The following is a 21,201-nucleotide window of genomic DNA, read 5'->3' on the forward strand; positions in this document are numbered from 1 at the left end:
GGCAGATGTAGCCCATCCAGTTGTAGTTTAGTTATTGTAGTTGCGCTCTGCTGACACTTTTTTTTTAACGCATTTCATTCCATAGAATTGTTGTTTTTTTTAACCAATTCTTCTGAACTTAAAATACAGTGTGTCCCATGATTGGCTGATTTGCACAATGGCAAGTGTTTCTATTAAAATTAACTGATGAGGGTATATAATAGTATAACGGTATAGAGAATTATTCTAAACTTGTTGGCTTTGTAAAATTATGGCATTGTGTGGTGAGAAACTAAAGACCAGATTCCAAAACATTTCCAAAATGTTTTAATTCATCTCTGGTGTATATACACTTTAAAAAAAAAAACAAGATTAACACAACCATCAATATAATCACCAAAAAAGACTTGAAACAAAACTGAGAATCAATGCTTTAGCAATATTACCTTTTTTCTAACCTAAAAGTTTAATGCTGATTTAATAAACAGGTGAAATATTCCCGGGTTGAACACATGCAGTATTGAGAACAATGCAAGTATTATAGCTGGATTTGTGTGAGATGTGAGAGTGGTACTTTAAAAACAGTTGTGACCAAACAAGTGGTTTTGAAAATATGATTAAAGAAAAGGTTTAGAAAAATTTCTGCACTCAAGTATCAAAAGTAACATTAGCCTCCAGAGCCTGCTTAACCTTTTAAAACGGTGCATATTCTGCATTGCAGTAACGTTTTTCCTTCTCTAGAGAAGTCGAGCGAATCATTTCAGAGGTGAGAGAAAATCACTTCTGTTTGGGAATGGCACTGTGTTTGTGGCTTAGTATAATAATCATGTTTAGGAGAGTGGTATTGAGAGTATAAAGACAAATTGTGCAATACTGTAATCTGCAGAAAGTGAATTTTTAGATATATTGTTAATTTAACTTCACAGCAACATATCTATATACGGTGATTGATTTTTCATCCAAGAGAACTTTCTACCAATTTGAGCACTATAGTAATAGCCAGTGTGGACTATGACAAATAGATTGAGAGAAAATGCATTATATAGGGGATACCTGTGCATCGGCTAGCACAACAAAATCATTTAAGAAGGCACCCCATAAGCATGCAGTCCAGGGGTCTGCAGAAAGCTACAGGCTGTAGCCACTGCAGAACGCCTACAACCCACATGCCCTCGATACATCCATCTAGTTACAGTAGGAGTTGATATAGTCAAATACAATCACATACAAAAGTCACAATGCAAATACTTAGAATGGAAAAAGGTGTAAAGGTTTGTCAAGTGCTCCATCACCCTGCTTTAACCTTCATATATTGCACATCTGTTTTAGGTCAAATTCTAAGATTGAAGATTTTTTTTTGATAAACATTTAACGTTTTGAAATCTAAAAACAAGCAGGTCCCTCACTACATGACTATGCAATAACGTTATGATTTAAACCTGAATCTCGGTTACAACCAAACCAAAGCTTTTCTTTGCTTCACAAACTTTCTTTGCTTTTCTTTTGCCACAAACTTACTTTATTCATCCCATTTATTGCGGTCTATCTTAGGTACAGAAGATTTGTACTGGCAGCATTTATAATCCAAACTAATCACGCTGGTTTTAATTACTATACAGTGTAGATAAGGACACATTTAAGCTAAACGGCAAGCTGCTTAAGAAAATGTTTACCATTTAGCTGCATACTAAGAACTTTTTTACATTATAAAGCATGACATCCATGCATCTCCATTTAAAGAGACCAACGCTTAGTAATTAAGGCCATTTAAGCTTTAGTTTTGTCTTAATCTAGCACTGTTGTAAATTTGTACACATCCACCCTGTAAGGCCCAGAGTCATATTGCCCTATAACACATCCCTCTGATATATTGACATTTGTCCCATTGTTTAAGGTGGCCATTTGTTTCACGGTCTGAGACAAGAAGGAATGCCAAGTAAAGGAGGTGAACTCATTCATGTTAATGGGATTAAGGGTGGGTGAAATTCCAGGATTTGGTGTGGGGCTGTTACATCCTTTAATGCTTTGATAGAAACAAAACACTCGGGTGACAATCTGATGGGACTAACCCTTAAAATGTGTGTAATTGCAACATGACTTGATGACTGCAGCGCCCGTGCCAGTACGTTCTGCCTTGTGTGTCTACTAGAAAGACTACAAGGAAATCCAAGTCTCCTGGTCTTCTCTGCAAAAAGTTCACAACAGATGGTGCCGTGACCCAGACAGAGCTTCTCATCTCACCAAACTTACTCAAAACATTGCAAAGTGAGTGTCACTCTATCCAAAGAACCTACAGACCAGTACACATGGTTATCCTCTACTTTGTCAGGAAGGAGTTAAAAATGTGTGTTATCCTCCGTTGATCAGGGAAGAATTGTTTAGAAATTACTGTGAATACTTCTGATTTCAAACATGCCAGCAAAGATGAGTTTCGAGAAGGGGTCCTTAGGATACTGAAGAATATTATTGGGCCAAAGATTGACTGGGCCAGAGTCCCTAGCCGTGTGGAAAAAGCCAGCTCCACCAGGGCCTTGTAGACACTTACAAATAAATTACATCTCAATGCTCCCATGTAAGGGAAAGACTGATGTCTTGGTAGTTGTAGATAAATTGAGAGAAAAAAATGCCTGAATGCTTGCAATGAAGTGGAATCTTCATTGTCCATTTAGGCCACAAGAATCAGGTCAAGTAGAGAGAGCAAACAGGACACATTTTAAGGGGAAGTAGTGAAGGAAGTTGGCAGAATGCTACTATGTAAAGGAAAAGGAACTTGGACCCATGTCTCACACTGTAAAGTAGTTCCCCCACCTGCAGGGATAGACTAGCACACACAGACCACTTGTACAGATACAAGGACTGGAAAACACTGACAACCAAGGCAACAGTTGCACCAAAGCACCGACATTTGAAGACATCTGCAGAACTACAGCTCAGGACTGGCAGACAACAACAATTCTTCCTGTCTTCATTTACCTGAAGACAAAATCAACATCATATATCAAGCTACAATGTGCACTGAATAAGCTTTGGACTCCAGAAAACAACAAAGAACTATTAATCACATTAAGGGACACCAAAAAAAAAAAGAAAAGTATTTCTCAAAGTTGCAAAAATACTGGCTCTATGTTAAAGTACTCAGGCCAGAGAAATTTTGTAAATAGAAAACTGAGCAGGACTTATATGTTATTACTGACAAATCTTTTCTGAGAGTTATTAGAACTCTCAAATGGGTAATTGTGGGATAATAATTAAGTCCTTGTTTTATTTCTAGTATACATTTGTGTATCATGTAGAAGCCAAATCAAATGACAATGCTAGTGAAATTCAAACTTTATATCAGGCTTGTGGTTCCTGTCTCACATTAATACGAAAGGAAAGGGCAATGTAATTCAGGACATCACCTGTCTCTTTGTACCATTTGTCACATTGTTTAAGGTGGCCATTTGTTTTAAAGTCTGAGCCACGAAGGAATGCCGAGCATAAGAGGTGAACTCATTCCTATGATAATGAAGGGGTCTGAGTACGACTCATGTTAATGAGATTAAGGGTGGGTGATTACACATTTCCATGCTTTGGTTGTCACCCGAGTGTTTTGTTTCAATCTGATGGGACTGCCCCTAAAATGTGTATAATTACAATGCATTACAACTTTAAGTCAGACTTAATGACTGCAGCGCCCGTGCCAGTACGTTCTGACTTGAAGACTCGTGTTCATCGTGTCTCTACAATAAAGACTACTGTACAAGGAAATCCAAGTCTCCTGGTCTTCTCTGGAAAAAAAATCACAACAATACTAACCAAGTCACAGAATGAGACCCTCACAGGCTTTCTAGCTGCTGTTTACTGTAAACAGTCTACTTACATTTCCCCCACAGATTCAAATAGAGACTAGCTTCAGAGGTTTCAGCGTATATTCCTGTTTACTGTGCTGCCTCCTGTAAAGGTGGTTTGCTAGACAGAGATTAAGTCTAGTCTGGAACTAAAATTTGGTTATAGGTGATTGAAAACCATTCACAGACAACAATTAAGTTAAATCCATGTGCCTTGTGACATCCCTTTATTTCAGCTTGTGTGATTGGTCCGCACATTGTTTCCACCATTATTTCCTGCTTTGGGAGCTCCTGCAGGGAACCCTGGCTGGAGAGCATTTGTGGCTGTAGGCTGTAACAAGCCTGTTGCATTTGCTGCTGGCCACTGTGTGTGAACATAAGGGGCACAAGGGTAGGTGTGCTGCTGGGATGTCAAGCACAATGAACCTTTCCTTCCAGTTGAAGTGTTGGAGCAAGGAGCACATATAGGACCACCCATGGAGCACAGCTGTCCTGGTGCAGAGAACTTGCGAGGAATTGTCTATAAAAGAAAAAAGTCTGCTCACAAAATAATCCCAAGTTTAAAAAGGTAAAGCATTTTACAGATATCAAAAAGACTAATTCATAATGTTTACAATTACAATGTAAAGACTTTATACAACTATTAAATGTGAAATGTGGTTAATGCTGCTTACATCAAGGCTTTGTGAATTTTGTTTACTATTCTTCTTGACCTGTGAGTGGCTCATGGCGTCCCGAGCAAAATCATCCACCAGCTGGTGGAGGTCATCTGTAAATGTGCCTTTTCGTGGAAGGTTAGCAGCTTGACTTGACACATTTTCTTCTTTATTTGTCATGGTGGGCCCTATAATGGTCAGCCAAAAAAAAAAAAAAAACCACCACAAAAAAATGAGTACTGTGATTAATAAGAAATACAGGTTCAACAACCCCTCAAAAAATAATGAAAACATTTACCTTCTGACTGAACATCCTGAGCAAGTGAATCCGGAAGCTGTCCTTCTGTCAACTGTCTGACTGAAGCCTGTTTGTTTCGTCTATCTACTACAAACGCAGGAAAGGATTTTCAAAAACAGAGGAGTTTTGCATTGACTATCTAGTGTAAAATTAACTTGGTATACCTTGCTGATGAGGACTGCTGTGGATGCTGCCACTGCGGCTGGATTTGTTGCTCTTGCTTTTGGTGAGCCTACGTCTGCCTCCTGCCAGAGCTATAGGGGAGGATGCCGCTATAGAGGGACGCATTTTGCCCATCTTTGCATACAGCACATCAATCTCCTTCTTTTGCTTAGACTGCAAGGCCTGGATCTCAGTCATATGCCTGTTAGAAGGGGGAAAAATGGTGAACAAAATACAGAATCAAAAGGATCAGAAGGATTAAAAATCTGAAGATTCTCTGAACTCCCCCTACCTCTCCCTGAGCTGTCTGATCGCTTTCTTAAAGGCTTCATCCTCTGGCTCAGAGTCATCGCTGCTCAAGAAGCATTGGGAGTTAGGTTGGACTGTGGATACACCAACATCGTCCTCTTCTTTTGTGTCTGCATCCTCTTTTGCAGCTGGAGTAACTGAGAAACGTCCAACTTTGACATCTGAGGTCACCTGAAAGCGCCCAAACGTAGTAGCAGGAAAAGGAGTAGGTGCAGAAGAAGGGTCATGCCCAGGGCTTGGCAGGGTTTGATACTTATGAACAGTATTTTCAGGGCTTGAGCCTGCTGAGGATGTTGAGGATGTAGACGAAGAAGTAGTTATAGATGAAGATGACGGCATAGTAATCTGGCAAGAGGCACTTTCCATGGCTTCATCGGTGGACACAGAAACCTAAATGAAGATTATTTAAAAAGCCTCTTTATATCTGACTGTCGAAAAGTTTAATTAACCAAAAGACAGGATTGTTTCTCACTACCTGAAATCGACCACGTCTGAAACCTTCACTAGTTGATGGCATCACTGGTTGGTTGTTCTCTACAGTGGTCGGGCAGTCTTGGGGTCCAATAACAGAATTCTAAGTGATGAGGAAGAAAAAAAAACCGAATAAAAATCAGTTAAAAATAATGCATCATAACAAAGACACCAGCATAATCCTGAAAGCGACAACAGTGCCTACCTGCAGTCTTGCTACACCAGTATCAACTTGACTAGTTTGCACCTGTACAGTAACTGAAACTCCTTGGCTTTGAGAGGCAAACATGCCAGGAGCAAAGTTCCCACTGGAGCTCAAAGACAAGCTAGATGGTGTCACATGGCCTGCAGTCGATGCCAGACCAGGCGGTGGAGAACTGATGGTGTTGGGAGGTGAGGAGGTAGGGGCCACATCTGATGGATCAGGCTGGGCTGAGGAGCCAGAGGACGAACTCTGATCATGGAATAGAGAACGAAGCTTCTTGTCCAGTGCCTGGATATCCTCGATGCCTGGTGATTTTCCCTGCATCTCCCCCTCACTCTCCCCAACAACTACAGGTATAGGTGTGGGGGTAGAACTGGGGCCAGGAGTCAGCTGTTCTGCAGTGGAGGTTGGAACAGCTATGCTCTCAGGAAGCTGGTAGGGAATAGTTGGAGTGGGAAGGGAGGTACGACGCGGAGTAATGGGCTGATCTGATGGGGCAAGGGAAGGAGATATCCTGCCTGTTTGGGGTATCTGAGCAGAAGTAGGTGGGGAAGTGGAACCAACAGGCACATTTACAGAGGTGCTTTGAGCAACTGCAACTGAGCCTGGGTATACAGGTTGAGGGGGTAATACTGAGGGCTGACTGGTGTTGGGAGACAGAATGGTTTGCCCCGGTTGTGTATAGTTAGCTGGGGCAGGATCAGACACTAAAATGAGGGGAAAAAAGTAGCTCAGTCAAATGCATATTGCATACCAATGCAAGATCCTCGTCTCTTTTTCAGAAGAAATGACTCACCTGCTAGTTCATCTCCAAATGATGTGCTAGCTGATGGAGGGCCAAAAAATGACTCTCGAAGTCGGGATTCTGGTACAGGGCTGACAATGAAACGCCGCCCTGCTGAGTGCACCACCTGTGCAGCCATGCTGGGTGGCAGGCCTGTTAAGAAAAGTAGATAATAAAAAATAATAAAAAGTCATTGTTAAAAGAAAGTTGTGATACAATATAAATGCTCATCTAAAAACTTCTGATAAATTGTGCTTACCTGGCAGAATTGGACTCGATAGATCAGGTACTTGTTTTGCATCATTTATCACCTATATTGAACACTGAATGTTAATAAACTTGCCCATACTTGTTACCATGAGTGTTGGTTAAAATTGAGTTTTCGTTACCTGAGAATAGCCGTCTTTAGCAGCTTCTCTTTTCTCATCTGCCATGTCTATAACCTCTTGCACCTGATCTATAAAAGACTCCCGCTCACTCTCCAGAATGAAGTTACTCTCGACCTGAATGCACAGCAAAATTATTTTTTTAACCTAATCGTATTGCATATTGCCAATAAATACAGTTGAAATTGTTGAGGGAAGTCCAACTTGATGGAAATGAAAAGTGAATTATAATCAGAAAACTATCATAATCAATAAGGGATTGAGCAGAGATCAGAAAAAATTGTGACGAGCAAAACAATGTTTTCAGGTCATAACGGAAGTACTACACTGATGTATTTCATTAATTTCTTTATATTAATTTCCCTCCACACTTTTAATTTTAGCACAAAGACATTGTGGTCAAACATACTTCCCCCCGTATATACTTAAAATAGGTTAAAGGGATTACAGAATTTCTGTGAATTTTGCACTAGTCTGGCACTATTTGTACTTACGAGTACAAATTAAGGACTACGACGAGACATTAAGGAAAGAAAAACAAATGAACAACTCCATATTTTTACAGTGATGACCGCTGAAAAGAAAAAAAAGGCTACCATGATGTGTGCAATTTCTTCAGGGTTGTCTCCATCCAGATCAAACTTAAACGTCACCATTTTCCTGTTGTGGGTTTCTAGCTGGCATTCAGCCACTCGGTCACCAATATTGGAAATCTAAAACACAAATTACATACACAAACATGATAAGGGATTTGAGAAGGTAACATTTCCTAGAAAATCTACTAACAGCAAAAAGAACTTGATATCTCTTACATTAAGCACAACAAGCTTGGGCTTGGCAGACTTGTCTTGACGTGAACGGCTACGGACTGAGCGACGCTGGTGGCGCTTTGTGGAACCAGCCTCCTGCTTGCTCTCATTCCCATCGCTCAACCCTGAAGCTGCATCTGACAGGCCACTGAAATAAAGAATAACAGCAATATCTCAGATAGGTTACTCAGATGGAGCCAAAAACTTCAAAACATACAGCCAATACATAATGAATAATAAATGCAGATAATGCATAAAACATTCCAGATGGCATTTAGCATTGAAGCATGACTAGCTTTGGGTTTAAAAAAAAAAAAAAAAAAGTTAACCTTTAAACCTGTTTTCCTTAAGACATACCTCTCTGTAGATGGTGGAATCAGCAAGGACTGTGTTTGAGGCTGATCTGGAGACTGGGAAACACTTAGAGGAGCCTAAAATAAAAAGCAACATTCTTAAATTTACCTTAACCATTTATCAGGTTATCACAAATTGAATAAACTCATTAGCTACTTGTAAGACACGGGTAGATTTAAATACTTTATAGACCAGTCCTCTAACTATTAACTTTTCAAATGAAAGCTTGAAGGAAAGATGGCAGGCTTTTTTTTTTTGGTGGAAAACAGACCCTTCTACTACGCACCCGGAGTAACAGAGAGCCCTGATATAAGAAATACAGATGTTCGGCATTTGGAGGTGGAGAGAAAACAGGAGGGCTGAGTTGATTTGGCCATATCTGGCAGCCAGCATGGAAGAAAGAGAGGTTGGGAATTCAAAAAACACGAGAAGAATGAAGAAGTTAGTGATAAAAAAAGCTGAAGAAGTTATGGCATGTTTAATGAGTATAGAAGAATGAAGATAAGAACACAGACGTAAGAGTTATGACTCTGTCGACTGTTTTTGTTAATGCATAAGAATTTAATGGAAAAGAACACACATGTGGGAAGATGTCAAATATGAAGTTCCAGTGAAATATGAAGTTCCAGTTCTAGCACATAAAATGAGTATGAATTATGGCATCAAAAAGAAAAGAGGAACACTGAGAAATGTAGGGAAATTTAGGACTATGTAAGCAGAAGTTAAATGGCTTTTATATGTAGGTGAAAGTAGAGAAAGCACCTACACTAAGGGACAAGTTGAAGTACCAAAACCTTCAGCACAAGAAAACTGGAAATGCATCTTTTCAGTAGCTACTGGTGAACTACCAAAAATTCCCAGTTGAATCTGGGTTTTTTTGGTGCCACACAGTAACATAGGAAACCGGCACAAACAGAACGTAATGCTTTTTTGTAGTGCTATGACTTTATATAACATGGGAAAAATCTTTAAATGGAATGGTTTTCAGGCATAATAGATAGTGATTATGATGATAATTTTAATAATAACTTTTGTATAGCGCCTTTAAAAGTAGCATCTCAAAGCGCTTGACATAAAAAGATAAAAAATAAAAAGATACACACAACAATACAGGCACTAAAACTAACCATATGAAAAATAAAAAGCCAATAAATAACAGTTTTAAGGTGGGATTTAAAAACACCCAGGGATTCTGCATTCCTAATCTCTGAGGGCAGGGAATTCTACAATTTGGGAGCCAAAGAAAAAAAAAAAGCCCGATCACCCATAGTTTTAGCCGTGTTGTTTGGACAGTTAGAAGACCAGCTTCGGAAGAGCATAGAGCATGTGTAGGAATGTAGGGGGTCAACAGCTCTCACAAATATTGAGGGGACAAATTATTCAAGGCCTTATAACTGAACATGAGAATTTTAAAAAATCAATACGAAAACTAACAGGAAGCCAGTGCAATTTTTCCAGGATAGGTGTGATGTGCTCCCTTGCACTGGACCTAGTCAGAATTCTAGCAGCTGAATTTTGTACCAACTGTAAGATGTTCTTGTTTAGATAGAGAGATTAATCTAAGTACTTCTACCATAAAGACTAACACTGGTGTGGTTGTGCATCATAACGATTACCATCAGGTAACCATCATAACCAGGTTGTTTTATGGTTAGTGTGTTTATTCCAGGTGTCTCTGATAATGAAAGGGAAACATTTACAACTCTAAGATTTTGGATTCTAAATGTGCAGTGAGAATGGCCTGAGGTGTACCTGGGTCACCTGAGAACTGTGTGGTGTTGGAGGATGAGTTGAACTCTGTGGTGTGGTGTCCATCGGGGGCTGGTTAGGCTGTTGGGAGGTGCTAGGCTGAACAGAAGTGGTCTGCCAGCCAACAACAACAAAAAAAAAACAGATGGTTGGTGTTTGAAATCTAATTCTCTCAAATCTGAGCAATACATGTTCAGTATCAGAGTGTCTGCAGACTTGATGAGTACCTGTTGTGGAGCAATATATTCAGTATGAGATACAGGAATCAAAGGTTGGGTACTGCTTCCTTGTGAGGATGGAACCTGTGGCTGCTAAATAAAACAACAGACATGAAACCAAAAACCAAGCTTTGCAAATAACTGATTATTTACAATGGTGTATAATCCTGCTGAAAAACTAACAAACAATCTCAATAATGACCCACCAGACCATGTAGGTGGACAGCATGCTGCTGAGGAAGTTGGGAATGAGTGCTGTGTTGTGTGGCAGAGGTCTGAGGGTGTTGCTCAGGCTGCATAGAGCTATAAGAAGGCAGCACTGGCTGAACAGGATGAGACTCTGATGCAATCAGTGAATACTGGCCCTCTATACCACCTACAGCTGTAGGATATACAAATAAATAATAGATCATGACCCAGCCATTACAAATGACGTAATACAATTATTTTACTATATTGCTTACATGAAACAGACACTCCAGGCTGCTGTTGCAGGTGGTGCTGATCCCCCTCTGGCTCCTCTGTCTCTATGGGAACTGATGTCGAAGTCGAAGTATGAGGCTTTGTGGTGGAGGAGTCAGCAGGAATTGGCTCACTGGGAGGCTGCTGACCCCTTTCCTCTTCCTGCTTCCTCTTCTCCTGTTCTTCCCGTACAAGCTTCCGCTGTTCCCTCTTCCTACAGATCAGAGCCACACGGTCCTTCACAGCCTTGGCTATGGTCTTATGATCACCCTCACACACATAGCCTGAGTCAACCTGAAAAGTAATTAAGAAATAAAAAACAAAAACTTTTTTCCTGGGAAACTAGAAGGCTAAACCATAAAGAGAAGTCACTGAGGGGAGAAAACAGTAGGTGCAATGAGTTTTTCTACCATCTCCTGTGCCACATCCTCTGGGACATCTTTGAGGAGGTCAAAGGAAAATTCAATGGCCTCGTTATCCTTGTATTTCCCTTTGAGCTTCTTAACATCCTCAATGCGCAGCCATAGTTTGATAGCCACCATTTCACCATCGTCCTCTTCAGCAAGCTCAACACGAACCCCTGTTTCTTCCTGAAAAAAGGCGTGGTTCAGCAGGTCCTTGATGGAATATCTGGAAGAAGGAAAAAAAAGACATGTAAGAAAGAGACATAAAACTTGCTTTAAGAAGAGTTCAGTTGTTGTGAATTTGTTCAACAAACCTCTCGTCTTTGTTTTGACGAATACATCCTTCGATGATTTCTTTGACTTCAGGAAAGGCTACCTTATCGAAACTGGCAGGCTTCACTCCCTATAAAATCAGAACACAGAAAGCATCCAAATCATACGGAGCCTGCAAACAGAATCAAACTCAGAATACTACTAACTACTACCTTTTATGTTAATAAATCGTCTACGATGTCACTTTAAATATTAAGTCAAATAATACTATATGTACATTACAAACAATGTACATGTTGAACCATTTTCCAGTACCGGCATTTTAAATGAAAGCATTTAGTTTATGTAGGCTACAAGTGGTAATAGACAGAATATTTCTGGTTGCAATCACTTCTCTACTGGTATCTTCTGTACAATTTATTGCTTTAGATATTTATTTCATTTATAAAAAGTTTTGAAACATTTTATTACCACTATTTTACCTGATTTTGTATGTGTGTGTATATAATTTTTATAATATAAAAAAAATTATATAACCTGTTCTGAAGACCCACTAAGAAAATGTGCATATTGAGGTCACTTTGGGTTTCGGTATATGGTGATGCACGTACCTATACTGGAATTCTTGAAAACACAACTTACCACTCATAGAGGGGGGAAAAAAAGAGTGAAGAAAATGCCTCATAAAAGGCCAAAAAGGGGAAGATTTATAAGAATGGAGCGAAGGAGAGGGGAGGAGGGCGAGCTCACATGGCCCTCTCTTCCAGCAAAAAGTTGAGCACTTACGCTGGTCACTCTGCGATAGATCTGTGCCGCATTCTGGCACTCGGAGTACGGGTACTCAGAAGTAGCCATCTCCAGCATACACATCCCAAAGGCATAGACATCCACTGACTCGTCATACTTCTCCTCATACATCTCAGGCGCCATGAACTCAGGGGTACCTTAAATCAAAAGAACGGTTCAGAACTCTCTCTCTCTCTCATTTCCCTATAACACCCTCCCTTTGGAAGAGGAAAGAGGAAGGTGAAGTGGACCTCCTCCAAATCCTGTGAGAAAAGAGAGAGGGAGAAGGAAGAGCGAAAAAGGGATAGAAAGCGAAAAAGAGGAGGAGGGGGGGGATAAACTGTTCTCAGTTACACCGTCATGATAAGAAGCCCAAGTTTCTCAGTGTAAGGCCTTTAGGGCAGAGCTATGGAAACAAAACTAGAGTACAGAACCTACCAAAAGGCCTGGACTGACCAAAGAATTCAAGCTCAGTCTACAGAAGGGGTGACTGGGCATTACAGTAAAGGTGTTAGGCATTTAATGATGTTTACAAAAGCCAGGTTTAAGACAATGTTAAGTGTTAGCCAAACAGATTACTAGGAAATATTGGGGGGTGAGTCAATGGTCAGTCAATAGCCCAGGACTGATAATTTTACAGGAAGCTAAAATCCAAGCTATGGAAAGAACTCTTATGTACAAATGTTACCCTGTTGCAAATCCCCCTAAATGTACTTACCTTTCTGATGCCTGTAAGAAGGAAGAGCAAATAAAAAATGCTAAGCATAAAATATTCCATAGCTAGTCACTGATTAGTGCGGTTCTGCACACTAGTTTATGCAGTAAAAAAAACTGCCAATAAAACAAAGACCTCACACAGAAAAACTTATATTTGGAATTGATTTAGATTTGTAATGTGTCACTTTGTACTGGTTGACTTACCAGGCCCATTTTCTGCATTTACCGCAGTACACTAAATAATCCTTAAAGTAGAATAAGGGAGATCTGAGGTTAGAGTCTAAAGTTTCCTAAAATGATAAATGGACTCTAAGTCTATAATTGAGAGGAAATGAGGAGAGAGATTAAAGCTTGGATCTTAACACACTGAAAGAAAAAAAAATTCAAAACAGAAGATCTACCCTTGAAAAAGAAAAATGACAGTTATTAGCATCAACATCACGTAATTCATTGAAGAAACAGACCACCAATATCCAAACCACAGGACAAAGATCATTCAGAACGGTACCTGAAAGCCCAGGGCTCACCTCTAGCTTTTGTGCTATCCCTTTGCCATGATCAGGTTTGCCTGCAGACAAGCCACAATACAACTACGCACATCACTGACAAAAAGAGAGTTAAGAAACTACTTACTCTCTGGAGGAACCTGAAATAAGGGCCTCTTAAAACACCGAGGATAATATGATTAACAAAACAATTTTGGACCTAGAAGAGGGAAAGGAATCCCGTGTGGAGAGACAGCGTGAGCGAGAAGCAGGGGCCCTGGTTTGCTGTGGTTTGGGGGCTCACAGAAACACTGTGGTCTGACTTCGCACCACAATGTTAAAATCACACTTATAGAAGCCAAAGAAGAGAAAGAAACTTCAGAAGAGGACAAATTTTCTTCTTCCTGGCAACAAACCCGCAAAGCGAGTTGACAGAAAAAAGAACAAAGAAATTGTGTATCGTAGTTTAAAGGGTCGTACCTATCACACTCTTGGCAAAAGAAGCCCTCTTGAGAGTAGCAAGGCCTAGGTCACCGATCTTAACAGATCCGGTGGGCCCAGTGATGAAGATGTTGTCACACTTGAGGTCACGGTGGATGATAGGAGGAGACCTTGTATGAAGGAAGTGAAGCCCTTTCAGTATTTGTCGACACCAACTTCTTAGGACTTTAATCTTCATCTCCTTAAACCGCTTCAGGTACCTGCGGACCAAAACATGCCACCATCAGCATGGGAAATCTGGATTTTTTATATTTTTTTTAAACCAAGGATGCTGACGACACACTGACAACATAATATTTATTTCATTTACATCATTTGGCAGACGCCCTTATCCAGAGCGACTTACAATATCTCATTATCCAACTGAGCAATTGATGGTTTAGGGCCTTGCTCAGGAGCCAAACAGTGGCAGCTTGGTGGACCTGGGATCGAACTTACAACCTTCCGATTGCTTTAGCCACTAGGCTACCACATGCCCATAAGAATTTATTCTTCCTGCCAAATTATTTCTAGTCTAGAGAGAACACGAATTATTGTGCACTTACGTCTTTAGGGTGCCAGATGTCATAAGCTCCGTCACAAGCACTATACATTTCTTTCCTTTGCAGGGAGCTTCCCAGGAATCATAGAAGCGCACAATGTTGGGGTGCTGCAAGCCCTTCAGCATACCTGCTTCTTCCTTGAAGCGTTGTCGCTCTGACTTGGACAACTTACGGTCCTGGAAGGAATTTTAAACATTGCAAGATAAGTGTATAATTGTCTAATACATTGGCAATGTTAAACAAATACTACCAACAATACTGTATGTGGTCTGGCACAGATAAAATATCTGAATAATGTAACCATGCTTGAAATAGTGCTAAATTTCCACCAACTCTAAGCAATCCCTTATGACCCAATTTTCACCATGAAATTACCCACAATTCCAGAATGAGAAACTTCCAGCTTCTGGAGATCTTCCAAAAGCACCATCCCCCAAATCATCATTCCCTGTCTTTATTTTACAAGCAGAACATTAAAGCCATTGTAAAGATGGTGATAAACAACCGAGTGCGGGGAAAAACAATGCAGATGTGGGCATGCTGGGAGCGGAAACCGGTGGAGAGAGGGCTCAACTTTACACCATGTCCTGCTGACATCTACAGACATTTGTAGTCCACAGAAGCAGCCATGAAATAATATGTGCATGTGAAAAGCTCCTCAGCTTGTAGCCTTGGAATGCTGCTGGGCCGATCACCAGTGTTGATTAAAAAAGAGGAATTTGTACAGGTTTTAACTTGGAGGAAGAAAAAAAAAAAAAAAAAAAGATTTGCACGTTTCCATTTATTGGATCATTTGCCAATTCCTACCCACCACCAAGCTTCTCCTTATAACAACAGCTAATAACTATGCATGATGGGCACATGAAGCCAACCATTACATTACACTTTAGAAATGCTGCTCATGCAACAGAGGGCAGTGTAACATACTCAGAGAAAAGTGCTATCAGAATCAGTATCAGAATCAGAACTAGGTTTATTGCCAGGTACTGTACAGTATACATGTACAGGAATTTGTCTTGGTGTGATGGTGCATAGTAATAATAGGGAAGAAGCATAAATATATCAAAGTTTATAAAAATAAAGCGCATAAGCAAAGATTTACAAAAAACAAGCAATCGGATGTAAACATTAAAAGTACTGTACACTAACGCATTGCAAATATACAATTAGAAATCCACCAACTTCCACTTCAATATGACCTCACAGATGTACATGTTGGTCTAGCGTCACTGAGATTGATAAGGGAGAGAGAGTAATGCCATCCCTCACACCCAGAAAGCACAGCCGTTTGCTTCCTAGACCTGGTCCACCAAAGGCTTTTCTGCTGTGCCAAACAGGAGCTCGGTCTTAGAATTGTAAATGGTCCAAAAGAAACTCCAATGTCTTTTCCCTGCTTGACCAGCACTGAATGTGTCTATTCAATACAGCACATTTGAGCTGCATTGGTCTGTATTTTGTCTTTGTATTTTGTCACGGACTCCAGATGCTTGCAATCACTGATTATTAAGTAGTTAATCTGTTCTTAAATCAAATCGTGCAGAATAACCAAACAGGCCATCTTTTAAATATGATCATGTTCAATAGCAGGCTCATGGGTAAATAAAACAAACCTGAAAATTAATTTTCATTCTGTATAAAATTGCAGTTCTCTGGCAAATGATTTTTTGTGCATTAATGTTCATGTTTATTCAAATACTTTTTATTCAAAAGTTAGTAATATTTAACTTTTTTAAAACATGTACAATAAGCTTAATATGGATAAGCTCAAGGTGCCGTTATATACTTTCTTAGAACCAGATAAGGCACCTTTAATAAAATTCAGATCAACATAACACACTGGAATACAGGAACAGCTCATTTTTGTTTGGTTTTTTAATCAAGGCAATTCTACTGTTGCAAAATGATTTATTTTATAAACATAAGGAATATCTTCACATTAATTTTCAGTAGCTATTTAAAAGTCAAACTGCTTTGACAGCACAAAAATCACTTCTCCAAAACACAACAGAAGTGAAACTGTTTATAAACTTTTTCAGGGTTCAGACTTAAATATTATTCAAACGTGTCATGTGAGATACGAGTTATGAGATGGAAGCATGCCAGTGCTTTGCACAAGCAGTTCATCTATTTTGCATACTGGTGCTCATGTTTATTTATTTTAGTGCACTTTTATGCTGCATATAAAAGGAAATGGTAGACAAAATGACACGTCGAACAAAAAAAAAGTCTGAAAGAGAGTGGGAGGGGAAGAAAAGATGAGTGTGTGCAAGAAATAAGAACCTCAGAGAAAGCAGAGTGTGAGAGAACATGTAAAAAAAGAGTGAGAGTGAAATAGATACTGCAGCTTTTGTTTCAGCACATTTTCCAAACTGGCTCGACCTGAAGGCTCTTTGCAGCAGAGATGCAGCTCACGTGACCACATGCATTGGCCTGTCATTACCCAGCAGCAACAGCAATTAGAAGGAGGGGCAGTGAGGGCAAAGGCAAGCCATAACAAGCCACAGATCTGCTGTTCATGTCGATGAGAAGAGACTCTGACCCAATTTCTCAATGTGCACTAGTGTGTTGCATTCACAAAGCACAACTTCTCGCAAGTGTCTATTACATTTCCTCTGTTAGACCTTCTAAAACGAAAGGAGGAAACAGGAAGTCAATAAAGGCAAATAGCAACAAGTGGGTCACAAGCTGATGTTTCCAGCAGCAGGATATTGCCCTGTGGTCTGCAGTGTTACTTGAGCACTTATCTGATGAATCAAGCTTGCAGTATCAGCATTATATAGTTCTGTGATTAATGGTCTCCATTTCCAGTAAAACTACAGAAAATAAATGTTAAACACAGTTGATTTCGGGTGCCATCAAGAAAGAAAGACTGAGCTACAATTTGCCAGGTGGTAGTAGTAAGATACATAAAATTATGTAGGAGTAAACAGCCTTAAAAATGAATAAATACTTGAAAAGTAGACTGATATTTTAAAATGTGCCATTCATTTAACACATTAAAAAAATAAAACAAACGACTTACCTGCAATTCACACCATGCCACCTCCACTGTTGTCTCCGTATCCAATCCTTTATACACAGTCTTGAATGAACCACGTCCAATCTCAATGTCAAACTTCAAAAATCGTCCATCGGGCGAAGTTCCAACAGCCTTCGTCTCCACCTCCTCTATGTCCTCTTGGTCCTTCTTCTCAGCCTCTCGCTGTTGCCCTGCCTCTACACGAGCCTTCACCTTGTCTTCATCTTCCTCCTTATCATTTTCCTGTTTTGTGCCTACGCTACTGCCTAACTCCTGCTCTGATGTCTTGCTGTTTGGATCCAGACATGGTTCTTGCTTCGTCTCCACAACCGGACAGGCTGACACGACCGGCCTCTGCTCTGCAACTATCTGCTCTTGGATGCCATCTTTATCTCCCTCCACATTCACAACAACATTTGGAACATCAGTCTGCGTAGTGCTCTCAGTCTGAGATGTGATTTTGATTTCATCTGCGTTAGGATCAGTGGGTGCAGTTGAAAACTCCAGTGGTGCATTCAGGAAAACAATTTTGCTAGGAAGTTCCAAAGCCGTGGCATTCGAGTCACAAATAACACTGCGCCGAAAAAATCGATGCTCAGCTTTCGAGTCCCGCTCCATGGTGTGGTGCCTACGGCGGACTTCCGGACCAATCCGTTCACCCAACTGTGTGTCTGAATTGGAGCCATTGGAGTTCTTTGAAGCAGGGGACAGGAACTTGACCATCTTTTCTCTAAAACTTTCAGACATAACTCCACTCACAGAGTGAGGAGACAGACCTAGATAACTTCCATATACTTAAATAAATATACTGAAAAAGCCTAAAGTTTTTTGGGGATTGCTCAAATAAAGTCAATGCTCTTATGGACTAAAGGGCTTGAGAAACGCACTGGAAGAGCACTATAAATGAAGCAGGGAGTGAACAGTTCACAGACTAGCACAAAAACTGTTAAACTATGGTCATCCATTGTATGCCAAAATGTAGGTAGTGTTCGTTCAACATAAGGTGTGACATGAAAAGGCCAGGCTGTAATACTTGATTTGCAGTTGTAAGCCACAAGGTTGCACAAGGTTCCAAATATGATCCTAGCTTCTGTTTCACTGTAACAAAACAAAATACAATTTAGTGTTTAAAAAACATATTACTACATAAGTGTGCAGTACTTTTTTTTTAATAACACAGTGCTTTTCTTATTACTGCTTTAGGGAGACCAAGACTAAGCAAGCAAAACCCTATTCAAACTGGTTTAGTTTAACAAAAGAAGTTAAGTAATTCAATTAGAACTGTAGTATCTCTGGGATATCAGACGTAATCCGAATCTGTCAGGGTATTATTATTTATAGACTGTGTGTTACTGTATTTAAACAAATTACAACATATTTTCTTTTTTCCCTTTTACAGAACAATCGGTGTGAATATTAATTTCATATGAGACATGGTCAGAACTGACATGTTTATAAAGATGTATGCTGATAAAACAACACGAGAGAATTTTGGCACATTTTTCTTCAGTATCAACTTACTAGGAAGCACAAACTCTTTTCTATTGGCTGTTACCCAAAACAAACAAAAAATAAATAAATTTATTGGCAGAGCATAATAACTCGGAACAATAAAATAGAGGAATTCTTTAAATGGGGATCTTAGATGAGTTTCAAAAACAGGCACATATGTTGTAGTCATGTGCCCTAATGATTAACCGTGGCCCTAAGACAAGCACTTATAACAAACAATGAAACAGACACTTTGAATTAAAGCAAGGTGTAAGTAGACACTGAATTTGTGTGACGACAAAGCATAAACAGAAAACACACCCATCTGTGATTTATATAGATATCACTTAAACTGTTAACAGCTCATAATTACTCGGATGTCCTCTGGCAATATGACTTCACTGATGTCTGAAAAACTCATACATCCAAATAATACTTAAATAAATAAATAAATAAATACAATCCTCACATAAAATGCATCTATCACAAGATATGAGAACAGAGCCAGACAAGATCTGTCGAGGAATGAAGTACAGTGAGTTGTCAAAAAAGTGTCACATGTCAAAAAATAAGGTACAGGAGAAGAACAGCTTAGCTATTTTTCAAAGTCTTAAAACACACTGAAAGGCTATTAGACGACAAAATCATTTTCATGACAAAGTGTCACCTCGGGTTTTAAAAAAGTAATGACACTTGATTGGAACTTAGCAACTAGTGTCGAACGACATTTGAAAGCTTCATGAAATAACCAGTCATTATAAAAATGCTAACGTTAACTGCAAAAAGGTTGGACACAGACATTTAGTGAAGCAGACACATGAATCAGCTGTTAGAGAACACTAGCAATCACAAATCCACAGACATGTACTTAGCGGATGTGGTGGCTAAAAAACTTCTATTTCCTAGATCTTCATTCGCTTAAATACGATCACCAATAAAGGTCAAACTGAACCGGGTGGTCATAATAAACATTTATTTACCTAACCAATATTAACCATCTGACTGCTATGAGTTTGGCCAGACTCGCTAATTAGACTCGCACTCCTAGCTAACGGCTAGCATTCAATGAATGACTATCACTAACCGCTCATGTTTAAGCCACCGTTTTATTCACTACACGATTGTCATGAAAATATACAAACATACATCAATATATATTGTTAATAATATAGTACACGAATTCAATACTGCCTTGGCTTTTCTTTACTGGTCCCCTATAACGCGAGCTGGCTAATGCTAATGCTAACACCAACCGCTAGAGCTGCTAACTGGAAACATAGAGACACGGAATGTCGTGATTATACACGTGATACACACGGTTACGAGACACAGATTCGTTTTTCACACGGTTAAAATGAGATATATTGAAATTAAGACTAACCCAAAAGACTTGCATCGTCATCCTCGATTATCTCCAGTTTCTCTGAAAGCCGCGCGCGAGCCAACAAAACTCCGTTAGCCACTAAGCTAACTGTCGGGTTCGACACGACGTCTGAAACGACTTGTGTTTTTAAGTCAAACTGCTACGACTGCACGCGTTTACAGTTAATTTACCGTATCAGGATACCTCTTTAATCAGTACAGATCAACCATATAGCCGGCAGGTCTGTTCACTTTCGCCGTAAACAGGCGACAGAGACCCAAAGGCAGAATTACAAAGTTCGAATGTCAAAGTGCTAAAAACCTCGCGGCTTCTCGCGAGACTTGAGGTTATGCACGCGGATTCTTTGTTATAGGTCTTTATCAGTTTAATTACCTCGTTCAGATGGAGATCAACGAAGAAACCGACGCAAATAAGTCAGTACCACGGTCTTAATAAAATGCGACCACAAGCTCGGGATTCCATTCCGGTTCTATTCAAGTGTACATGACAACACAAACGTGTCAACGTTCCATATTACAGCGTCAGTAAATCGAACGATTTCCACTCGACGGACTTCATTTGGAATTATGGCGGCATAAATAGGCGTTTTATAGTTTTTCCATCTCAGTCCGATACCATAAACCACAGCCGGCAAAAGAACAATCCGCATTCTCCTCTCTCTTCCCCCGAGACAGCCCAAAATAACATTTTAACGCAGTGTAGCGCCCCCTGCTGCACGGAAACAGCATAACACGACAACATACTGGAAATGTACCAACACAATTAGCAACCACAACAAAGGAACAAGAATGACGATTTTTAAAATACGTAGATAAACACATAGATACGCAAAACTTTATTAAATATGACCAAGTTTTTTTTATATACATTTCGAAACATTAATCTTTCTCAATTTGAGGTAAATAAGGGAATGATGTCATCTACAGC

General features: G+C 39.8%; 1 protein-coding gene across 7 annotated transcripts; it reads right to left on the reverse strand.

The window, feature by feature from the left end:
• Positions 1 to 289: 289 nt before the first annotated feature.
• On the reverse strand, positions 290 to 20,978 carry wnk1a (WNK lysine deficient protein kinase 1a). Of its 7 annotated transcripts, none has more exons than XM_027136151.2 (25): positions 20,647 to 20,978; positions 17,403 to 18,497; positions 14,384 to 14,556; positions 13,818 to 14,038; positions 12,136 to 12,293; positions 11,391 to 11,479; positions 11,083 to 11,302; positions 10,675 to 10,966; positions 10,417 to 10,592; positions 10,220 to 10,300; positions 10,005 to 10,106; positions 8,530 to 8,622; positions 8,247 to 8,320; positions 7,893 to 8,037; positions 7,677 to 7,793; positions 7,084 to 7,197; positions 6,954 to 7,005; positions 6,707 to 6,847; positions 5,911 to 6,617; positions 5,710 to 5,808; positions 5,218 to 5,624; positions 4,928 to 5,127; positions 4,764 to 4,850; positions 4,484 to 4,653; positions 290 to 4,329 (listed from the first exon to the last, which is right to left on the reverse strand). In XM_027136151.2, exons 2-25 carry the CDS (start codon positions 18,144 to 18,146, stop codon positions 4,042 to 4,044), a joined length of 4,950 nt encoding a protein of 1,649 aa, XP_026991952.1. In that variant the 5' UTR covers positions 18,147 to 18,497; positions 20,647 to 20,978; the 3' UTR covers positions 290 to 4,041. The 7 variants fall into 7 exon arrangements, with proteins under 7 accessions (XP_026991952.1, XP_026991953.1, XP_026991949.1 ...); XM_027136152.2 differs by having other exon boundaries at positions 4,764 to 4,847; positions 10,220 to 10,303; XM_027136148.2 differs by having other exon boundaries at positions 10,220 to 10,303.
• Positions 20,979 to 21,201: the final 223 nt, after the last annotated feature.

Source organism: Tachysurus fulvidraco, chromosome 17 (genome assembly GCF_022655615.1).
Source record: "Tachysurus fulvidraco isolate hzauxx_2018 chromosome 17, HZAU_PFXX_2.0, whole genome shotgun sequence".
NCBI lineage: Eukaryota > Metazoa > Chordata > Actinopteri > Siluriformes > Bagridae > Tachysurus > Tachysurus fulvidraco.